At 47.2% G+C, this 10,413-nt stretch overlaps 1 protein-coding gene across 4 annotated transcripts in view; it reads right to left on the bottom strand.

The window, feature by feature from the left end:
• AMPH (amphiphysin) overlaps positions 1-6,021 on the bottom strand; it is a 220,300-nt gene extending 214,279 nt beyond the window's left edge. For 2 of the 4 annotated variants that reach the window (XM_072760036.1, XM_072760035.1), the window contains exon 1: positions 5,581-5,782. In XM_072760036.1, the coding sequence (XP_072616137.1) occupies positions 5,581-5,649 (69 nt within the window). In that variant the 5' untranslated portion in view covers positions 5,650-5,782. Of the gene's footprint in view, positions 1-5,580 lie in introns of all 4 variants that reach the window. The other 2 variants (XM_072760037.1, XM_072760034.1) reach the window with 2 other exon arrangements.
• Positions 6,022-10,413: the final 4,392 nt, after the last annotated feature.

Consider the following 10,413-nt stretch of genomic DNA (forward strand, 5'->3'; position numbering starts at 1 on the left):
TAACGCGGTTCATATTATACCAAAAGTTTCCTTGCTCACAAGAGTTAAAAGACATTTAGATGTTTAAAAATGTTTAAAGTTTCCAATTTAAATAATGCACAGAAGTCAAGGATGGTTAAGACCAAATAAATCTCACTGAATTGCACAAAAGGAAGAAGATGAACAAAAATATAAATCTCAGGGGGATTAAATATTTAATTAAAAAAGGCTTATGGATAAACAGACTGACTGTGTTTATTTCCATCTCCTCCAAAAACCCACCTAAATGATTAAAGGAATAAAAAAGGTATGAGCATACAAGGACAAAAACAGAGGAGGGATCATTAGTGGATCAGTGGGGCCCTTCAGTTGAAAAAAACAACAATGACATTATTTTATATATTGAGCCCTTGACAATAATATTGATGGACATTGACAGATCTGATGAAGTAAGAACAGTAATTCTAAATAGTTCATAGAAAAATAAACAAATAAGAAAAGGCAATTAACTCCAGGGAAAACAAAAAGCCAAAGGAAAAACTTAACCCTCAGATAAAACTTCGTAAAAATTTAAAAATTCAGTTTATCCTAGGGCACCATTAAGATAGCAAAAAAGGGAAACTACTTTCTGAGAGAAAATCCTTGCAAAATGTGTATTTGACTAGATTCATATCCTGAATATATAAATAAGTTCTTCAAATCAATAATAAAATGACCAGGAACCCAAATTAAAAAAAAAAAAAAAAACATAGGCAAAACACTTTAACAGACACTTCACAAAAGAAGGTATAAAAGTTACCAATAGGTACATGGAAAGATGCTTATTAGGGAAATGACAGTAAAGGAATTTAAATTAAAGGAATTTAAAAGGACAAAAAACTGGAGAAGCCTGAGGGATGACAGGTATATGATATGATAGAAATGCCCTGTAACTTGATCTGGGTGATAACCATGCAGATATCCATAAACATAAAAATTCATGAAGTGGAATACTTAAGATTTATATCATTTATTCAATAGAAATTATAACTTAATTTTTAAAAATATAATCCTCGGCAATCAACAATCTTTGCTATAATCTATGACTAGAGGATGTAGAAGAGATGAATGTAAGACAACTAAATCTTTGCCTGTCTTCACTAAATAAGAAAAAAATCAAGAAGTAGTTATATAAGCATATTTTAGAGAGATGTTCAGGTTAATAATAGCTACTTCTAGGGAAACAAGACTGGAGGTTGAAGGAAGAGGACAGAGGCCTACTACTTTTCATAATAAGCCCTTTACATTACATTATTTTATTATATTAGATTTTTTAAGCTGCATATATTAATTTGTTAGGAAGTCTTTAAAATAAATACTATATTATACACTATTAGATAGATGATTATTTATATAAACACAGACTTTTGTAAGTATGCCTCAGTGGATTCTTTTTTCAGGATTTAATTGATTTATTTAAGAGAAATGGAAAGAGGACGACTGGGGGGAGGGGCAGAGGGAGAGAGAGAGAGGAACAAGCAGACTCCCCTGCTGAGCGCACAGCCACAGGCTCCATCCCAGGACCTTGAGATCATGATCTGAACCAAAGTCAGATGCTTCACCAACTGAGTCACCCAGGTGCCCCTTAGTGGATATTTTTTATTTTGTCAGTGCAATATTCATTCTCCCTTCTATATTCTGACTTTCCTTCCTTCTCCGTCCGCAGTCCATATGGTCCCGGGGGAACATCTCCATCCCAGCTTCAGTAGTAGTTTGTGACTCTGGCCCAATCCAACTTATGTGGTCCTGGTCCCTGGCCAGAGAGATTTTTTTCCTCCCAGGGAGAAGCACAGGACCCAATTTAGGCCAATGAGAGCTACACTGAGTTCTCTGTAAATGTTGAAGGAAAAACCATGCTCTTGTCTAGCTGCTGACAACCCTTTTGCCACTAAGAGAGAAGAACATGCCCAAGAATGAGGCTGATAGAATGGACAGTAGAGATAAAGGCATGTGAGCCCTGATGTCTGTGGTTTAACTCCAGGTTCCAATAGGTCTGAAGTTTGTCTACCCCTGTCTTTTTCATTAATTATAAGAGGTAGTATCATGTAATGGGAAAGCACACTGGACTGCTTGGGTTCAAACTTCTCCTTTGCTACTTACTAACTGTATGACCTTGGGCGTGTCACTTAACCCCTTCCTCATCTTTAAAATAGAGACAGCAGTAGTATCTACCTCATAGAATTTAATTAGTTAATATATGTAATGCAACCAAATGCATACATTTATATATACACCTATGTACAAGAATATTTATAGTTAATACAAATACATATTTATATTTGAAAAATTTCATTTATGTGCAGGAGCCATGCTTTTATTTTTAGTAATTATATTCCCCTTTTTCTTTAAACCAGTTTGAATTGAGTTTTCTGATATTTACAAGTGACAGGGCCCTGATTAATTCAACACCTAAGAGAAGCCACACAAAACCAATTGACAGGTTTAAGCAGATATACCTAAAACATAAACATAATATAAACATAAACATCCTCTATGGCAGAAAAAACACTCATCAAAAAAAAAAAAAAGTAAATAGAAAAGGAAGAAACCATATTTGGAACCTTTAGAACTAATACTTTTTGCCCTTACACAGAAAGGGTGGAGATGCTATACAAAATGGACAAAAATATAAATACACAATTCACAAATGAAAAACAAAAAAGGGAATACAAAAGTGTTTGGTTTTTAATAACCAAACAAATGAAATAAATAGGAATTAATTTTTTTCCAATAACACAGCTAAAGATCATTCTAAATTTTATTATCCAGTGTTGGCAAGTGTCACATACGCCTGGTGAGAATGTTAATTGATAAAATCATTCTGAAAGGCAATCTAGCTATAAGAAAAATAAGCATACCTTTGACATAATAATTCTAGTGATTTATCTAAGGAAATACTTCAGGGTATGCAAACATTTTCCCTATAAGTTTTCTTTCCCACAGATTTGTATTTATATACAGAAACATTAGAAACTGAATGTCCAAAAAAACAGGAGATTCATTAAAATCCACGGATTCCAATACTGTTCAGTCATTTAAAATGTTGACAGAAAATATGTACATACTCAAGTATGTTCGTGACTATTAATAATCATGTAACATCACTACTGTGAAATAAACAGCTAAAAAACTATAGGTATGAGACTGTTTTGCTGTATAAATATATACATGTACATAGGGAAAAGATCTACTAGACTATACAGCAAATGACTGTGAAATTTCTGGGTAGTAATTATGATTATCCTACTTTTGTGGGTAGCTTTTTTCTTGCTTATATATATTTCACTCTTTCTCCACTGGACCTTCACAGACCTTCAATGAGAAAAAAAAAATGGATTTTAAATTTATAAAAAAAAAAAAAAATAAGACACCTCTAAAAGTAGCTTCGGTCATGCATTTGGAGCCAAAATGCATCCAACTGTTGGGTATAGCACAGATGATGAGAAAGTCAAGGGCGTAGTAGACTCTCTTTTGAGAAAATGTGACTGTAAAAATGAGTCAAGGACTCAAGAACACATGTGGCATACAGATATCGCAATGGAACTCTGTGCATCAGAGAAGAGGCATGGTACAAAGATGCAAAAGGAAGGAATCACTGGGTGGATATGTCTAATGCCTGCAACAGCAACTTACTATGTTTCCCACTCTCCAGTAGCTTCTGTTTGGGCTTGGCTGGGCTACCTGACCTGGATTCCCATATGCCCTTTCCCTTGTGCTGCAGAGACTCAGGAAAAGGGCAAGAGCGTACCCACCAGTAAAACCCATATTCTCAGCCTTTCCGGGGCTTGACCCCCTAAACATGGTGCAGCAGGCATTCTGCATCAGCAACTTTCCCCGGGGGGGAAGAAAACAGGACACTTGAAGCCCTGTGCTAGCCTCCCTTAAACCTCCACTCCCCTGGAAAAGTAACCACCCTCCACAACCACAATCACAATACACACTTAAGAGTGACAAGGTGAGTTTTCAATTATTCGTAAGGGCTTGAATGCTCTATAAGACAGATTACATTTTCTTTTCATTTATTTTTGGCATATTAACAGCTGGTGACCTAGATGAAGCAATCATTTAATATGGGGAAAGACAGACTCTATCACTAAATTCCTTCACAGATGGAAAATGAATTCAATAAAAAGCGTCAGACCAAAGATTCAAAAAATCACCTGGAAGTGAAGAGGTGGGGAGAAATACCTACAAGTGGGTAAAATGAAGTATGGAAAAATGATGACAAAACCGGGCTGGGATCCCCCACGGTTCCTAGCTACTTTGGGGACAAGTAAGCAGGGACTGGCAGAGGCCAGGAAGCCTTGCTAACTCAGCTGCCCAAGGAGCGAAGGAGCGAAGGAGCAGCAGGAGGAGGATCACGTTGGTTCAGGATGAGCTTGGGTAGATATTAAAAGAAATACAATCCTCTTACTGCATGGAGAGTGTGCATGTGTGGAGGGAGGGACTGGCCGCAGCCACAGAGCCTGTGGGCCTGGGGACCGACTGGCAAGGGGACCAGGGCCCCCTTCTCAGCCCTTCCAGGTGTATGGGGACTGGGGAGCAGCCTGAGCTGGGGCCTGAAGAAGGAAATTAATTCACTGTGGTTTTGAGCAAGGCGGCAAACCTGACTTCCAGTAAAAGAGGAAAACACCAAAGACCCAGAATCCCAGGGATGGAAAACGCTGCCCCACGAAGGAGAGCCCGGCTCAGCTGGCACAAGCCAGGGGCTCGATTCGCCCGGGTTCACTTCCAAGCACAAAGCTTTAGCTGCAGCAGGAATGTCCTTCAGTGGAGACGCAAATGAAGCGCTCGAGGCTTCGGGGGAGCCCCGCAAGCCCAGAGCCTGGCCCCGTATCCCCGCTGCTCATAGACCCGGGATTCATCTGCGCCCCTCTCTGGGAGAGAAAAATAAATTACTGGGGGGCCGATTCGCTGAGGAGCTTGTAAACCCCCAGGGAGCCCAACCTGTACGTGCAGCGTGGATTTTCTTTTTTTTTTTTTTTTAATGCACTAGAACGGCCTCCTTTGTGCAGAAATGTGCAGAGAAGAACTGTTAGGTTCAGGTCACACGGATTCTTGACCTTCCAGAGGACAGTGGCGTCCAAAGGGACCCACCGAGAGTCCAGAGAGAGAGCGAGAGCGAGAGCAGCGCCTCACCACCAGCGCCGGGCACAGTGCGCGCCCGCGGCCCCGCTCCGCTCCGACCTCCCGGGCTCCCGGGCTCCCGGGCCGGCGCCGCAGGGCCCTGCCTTCCGCGACGCCCCCCGCATCCGTCCAGGTCTGGGGGCGGCTCCGCGCTGCCCGCGTCGCTGCTGCGGCGCCCGGTCGCCCAGAAGCCCCGAGGAGGTCGGCCCGGGGTCCCGGGGTCCCGGGGTCCCGGGGCTGCGGGCGCCGGCGGGATGCGCTGCGCTCGGGGCGGCGGACGAGCCTCCCCCCGCACCTGCCGCCGCCCGCGCCCGCGCCCGCGCCCGCCCGGGAGAGCGGGGCCCGGGGGCTCGGGGGCGCGGAGGACCCGGGGGACCCGGGGGACCCCCGCCCCGCCCGCCCCGCCCCGGCCCCGCCGCCCCCGCCCGCGCTGACCTTTTCCTGCGCGCGGTTGAGTCGCTTCTGCACGTTCTTGGCGAAGATGCCGGTCTTGATGTCGGCCATGGCTGCGGTCCGGCGGAGGAGCGGGCGGAGGAGCGGGCGGAGGAGCGGGCGGAGGAGCGGGCGGAGGGCCGGCGGCGAGGGCGAGCGGGAGAGGAGGAGGTGGAGGAGGAGGAGGAGCAGGAGGGGAGGGGAGGGGAGGGGAGGAGGAGCGGGAGAGGAGGGGAGGGGAGAGGAGGAGGAGCAGCGGGAGAGGAGGGGAGAGGAGGAGGAGGAGGAGGAGAGGAGAGGAGAGGAGGGGAGAGGAGGGGAGGAGGAGGAGGAGGAGCGGGAGAGGAGGAGGAGCAGGAGAGGAGGGGAGGGGAGGAGGAGGAGCGGGAGAGGAGGGGGAGGAGCAGGAGTAGAGGGGAGGAGGAGGAGGAGCGGGAGAGGAGGGGGAGCAGGAGAGGAGGAGGAGAGGAGGAGGAGCAGGAGAAGAGAGGAGGAGGAGGAGCAGCGGGAGAGGAGGAGGAGCAGGAGAGGGGGAGAAGGGGAGAGGAGGAGGAGGAGGGGAGGAGGAGCGGGACAGGGGGAGGAGGGGAGAGGAGGAGGAGGAGCGGGAGAGGAGGAGGGGAGGAGGTGGAGGAGGAGGAGCGGAAGAGGAGGAGGAGCAGGAGAGGAGGGGAGGAGGAGGAGCAGCGGGAGAGGAGGAGGAGGAGCGGGAGAGGAGGAGGGGAGGAGAAGGAGGAGAAGAAGAGGAGCAGGAGAGGAGGAGGAGCAGGAGAGGAGGGGAGGAGGAGGAGGAGCAGCGGGAGAGGAGGAGGAGGAGCGGGAGAGGAGTAGGGGAGGAGGAGGAGGAACGGGAGAGGAGGAGGAGCAGGAGAGCAGGGGAGGAGGAGGAGCGGGAGAGGAGTGGGAGGAGTGGGAGGGGAGGGGAAGGGTGGAGAGGAGGGGAGAGGAGGAGGAGGAGTAGGAAAAGAGGGGAGGGGAGGAAGAGGTGGAGGAGGAGGAGAGGAGGAGGAGGAGGAGGAAGAGGAGGAGGGGGGAGCGGTGGCAGGGGTGAGGGAGGGGCGCAGCGCCCAGACCCACTTAAAGCGACAGAGCGGAGGCGGGAGGCGCGGGGCCTGGCCGGGGTACCCAGCCGGGCGTCGAGGAAATGAGAGGGATGGAGCCAGAAGTCAGAAGGCCCAGGGGGTGCACACAGTGGGGCTAGAGGAGGTTGGGAGGCCAGAGGGGACAGGACCTTGCAGCGGTCCCAGGGCCCTGGGGCAGCCCCGAGGCTCCTTAAAGGCAGTTTGTGTTGGGGAAGGCCGAGAGGGGCCCCATTCTTTCCAGCAAAAAAAGAAAGAAAGAAAGAAAGAAAGAAAGAAAGAAAGAGAAAAAGGGAAAAGAGGCAGGGAAAGATGGGGCGGGAATGGGGAAGCCAAGATTGGAGGTGTTCTGATGGGGGGGCTCTCTAGAGAGTGCACCCCTCCCCACCTGTGTGTTCCAGAAAGCCAGGCCTTGCCCTGTGCCCTGGAGGCTCACAGCCCAGGGAGGAAAGCTGGGGGGTGGTGGGGATCCAAGTCAGTTCAGGGCTTAGAGCTGCAGGAGAGAGGGAAGCGGTGCGCACACCTGTTCAGACCTTAAGAGGAGACGTGGGCTCCGAGGTAGGGAGGTTGCGTGTTGAGAAGGGATCAGTCCCTTTAAGCAAGATGCCGTGCTTGGTGGCCTGTGCGGTCCTACCCGGATCAGATGCCCTGGCATGGACACTTACTTGCCCAGAAGTGTCCCGTGGCAGAATCAGGTCCTTTATTGCCTCACTTCAGACCCAGGCCTCTTAATCTGTTTTTCTAGGCAAACCTTCTGGCGACCCTAACAGGGATTCGCCATGCTCAGTGCGCTGACCAGAAGTAAGAAAAATAGGGATAACTGGGTGGTGCACCTTACCCAGAGCTCTTGAAGACGCTGACCAATGGGGAAGCTATTTGTATTCAGGTCTGAGAGTGTGAAGCAGTAAGGGAGGTGGCCCAGCAAGCAGGTCAGAGGTCAGTCAGAGGTCAATCAGGCACCTGAAACCTGTGAATCCCAGTGAGCATCTCTCTGCCTCTGGAGTAGATTGTCACAGCCGTAGCCGTCCTGCCACCCCATGAACTACCCCTTAGTATTCACTCCTTGGGAAGTCCCCTCCCCTTGATACTACAGTGGCATTGTGACTGGCCTTTGCCAATAAGATAGAGTGGAAGTACATTGTGCCAGTTGCAGCCCTAAGCCTTAAGAAGCTACGCAGGTTTGGCACTCGGGGGAGCCTGGTGCCACCATGTAGAGGTTCAGCTACCCTGATGTGAAAAGTCCCTTGCAGAGGCCACGGCAGAAAGGGGGAACCCCAGCCTCCAACTGACCCACTGCCTGAATGCAGCCACAGGATCATCACTAAGACCAGCAGAAGAACCGCCCAGCTGATCCCAGCAGAGTGCAGCGTGGTACGTAAACAAAATGAAAGTGGTTTTAAGCCTCTAATGTCTGCAATGGTTTATTCCTGAAATACCCGGTCTATTCACTTGGCTCTTATTTCCTTAGGGTGACTAGTCATCTCCGTTTGCCTGAGAATGAAGGTGTTTCCCGGACACAGGACTTCCAGTCCTAAAGCCAGAAAAGTCCTGGGCAAACCTGGATGAGTCGTTCACCCTTCTTCCAACATCCCAAGTAAATAGGAGTTTACTTCAGAGGGAGGTAAAGAGAATATTCCTCTCTTGGTCAACATTCCATAGAAAAGACCATTCAGAAGCCAGGAATTGAATCAGCTTTCTAAAACAGTGAGATTGAGAACCTCAGCTGTACCCTGAGATCTTGCCATGAGGATACAAGCCACAGAATGCTGGAATACACTAGAATGTTCTGGAGCATATCAGTCCATGGCCACTTGTATCCTATGAGCTCCAAAGCCGCCTCTGCTCTCATGCTGGGCCTGCCTGTAGCTTCCCCTGCGGACATCACTGCGCTCTTTCTAACAAGCAAGGGACAGAGTTCCAAGCACTGGGTTTTCTTTTCCTCTGCTTCCTCAGGGCCCAAGCCATCAGTTCCCCCTGCACCAGCTTTTACCCCTCCTTGCAGCTATCCTCCCACCAATTTTTGGAACGCAGCAAGTATCTTTTGAACTAACATTACAAATGGCTAGCTTTTCTCATCATTCAGATGCCCAAATCTAGTTCTATAATATGGATGGGGAAGGAAGCTCGTGGTTTCTTAATAATTCTATTTACAAAGTTGTTATATACAAACCTATCAAATCATTCCCCTCCGGCTGAGAGGTAAAACGGTGTCCATTTTCAGGTTGCTATGTGGGTGGGTCATTTGGCCTGGAATATTGCCGAAGGACGGTGGCTGCTACTTAGTAGGTGCTTTGTAAATATTTGCTGGGGGGAAAAAAATGCATGTATAGGTGAGACTAGATATCAAGCATCCATCCTTAGCTACTTCTTCTCGTAATTCTGCAGCTGTGTCTTCTCCTAAATTCTGCTCCTGGAACAGGAGTGCGTGCAAGGGGACTCCAACACCAGTGATTTTTAAATATTGCTATGCCATACCGTAGAGGCTTTTTTCATACAAAATCTTATGCAGAACCCAAATATAATAATCAGATGGACCCCTGCTTGGTTGTAGAGGATGTGGGGTGCCCCGAGCCTCACCGGTTAGGCTACTCCTTTATTCCCTGCCTCTGTCTCTGAGGAAGATCTTCAGTGCTTTGGATCCCTCTGCACACAGCAGAAGTCCACAGGGCAGGTGATCTCGGGGGGGCACCTTCCACCTCCAGAGCTGTAGGAGCCGTGCTTCTGTGTCCATTTCTTTCCTCCCCAACACCACTGGGCCCACCCACCAACATTCCTTGCTTGCTTCTATTTCTTTCTCCCCGTTCCTACCCATTTTTCTCCTCAGTCAAGGAAAAATGTGACTCATGCAGTTCCATGTAGACTTCTCTACTAATGAAGAATAACCCCAATCTTTTCCGACAATGAAGACAAGCTTAGGGTCAAGTTATAGTTAACATTTATTCAGGTAGGTTTCACAGGAAGTTTCATGACTTCACCTCCAGATTTTCATCCAAGCCAGGTAGACTTCCAGAATTATTTTTAACTTCCAATTTACCTTCTTTCCTCCCAAATTGCACTTGAGATTGGTCGATAAGTCAAAAATGTGAATTATGATAGGTTTTGGTAATTTGGAATAGGCCCAGAATTACTATTATGTTATCACAGAACTCATTTTCCATATGTTTTAATGGCACAGAGCTTTATCCTTGCCTTTTTATCTCGTGAGTCCAATTAGACTGTTAAGGAAGGAGATTTTTAAATCCATTTTTAACTGTGTCTTGCTCTTTGCGAGCACTTAGAAAAGTTTGATACATGCTACATATTCTAATTAGCCACAACCTCTTTATGTTATTGTATCTAATGAAGGAGGCATTTCTTTTCAACATTTCGCGGAGCCTAACTGGATTTGGGCCCCAACCAAATCATGAGTAGTTGTTATACTTTTTCCTCTTTGTTCAAAGACTCAGAGACAATTTTATTTTCTCTCACAAAAGTTAAACTAGCAGTATAAGGAGGATATTCTTTTAAAAAGATGTATGTTAAAAAAATAAAAATAAAATAAAATAAAAAGATGTATGTTTTGACCAATTATCTTGTACATTTCTTTTTTTTAAGATTTTATTTATTTATTCATGAGACACACAGAGAGAGAGCGGGGGCGGGGGGGGAGGCAGAGACACAGGCAGAGGGAGAAGCAGGCTCCATGCAGGGAGCCCGATGTGGGACTCGATCACAGGACCCCAGGATCACATCCTGGGTCGAAGGCAGACGGTCAACC

The sequence above is a fragment of the Vulpes vulpes genome, chromosome 5, assembly GCF_048418805.1.
Source record: "Vulpes vulpes isolate BD-2025 chromosome 5, VulVul3, whole genome shotgun sequence".
Classification (NCBI taxonomy): domain Eukaryota; kingdom Metazoa; phylum Chordata; class Mammalia; order Carnivora; family Canidae; genus Vulpes; species Vulpes vulpes.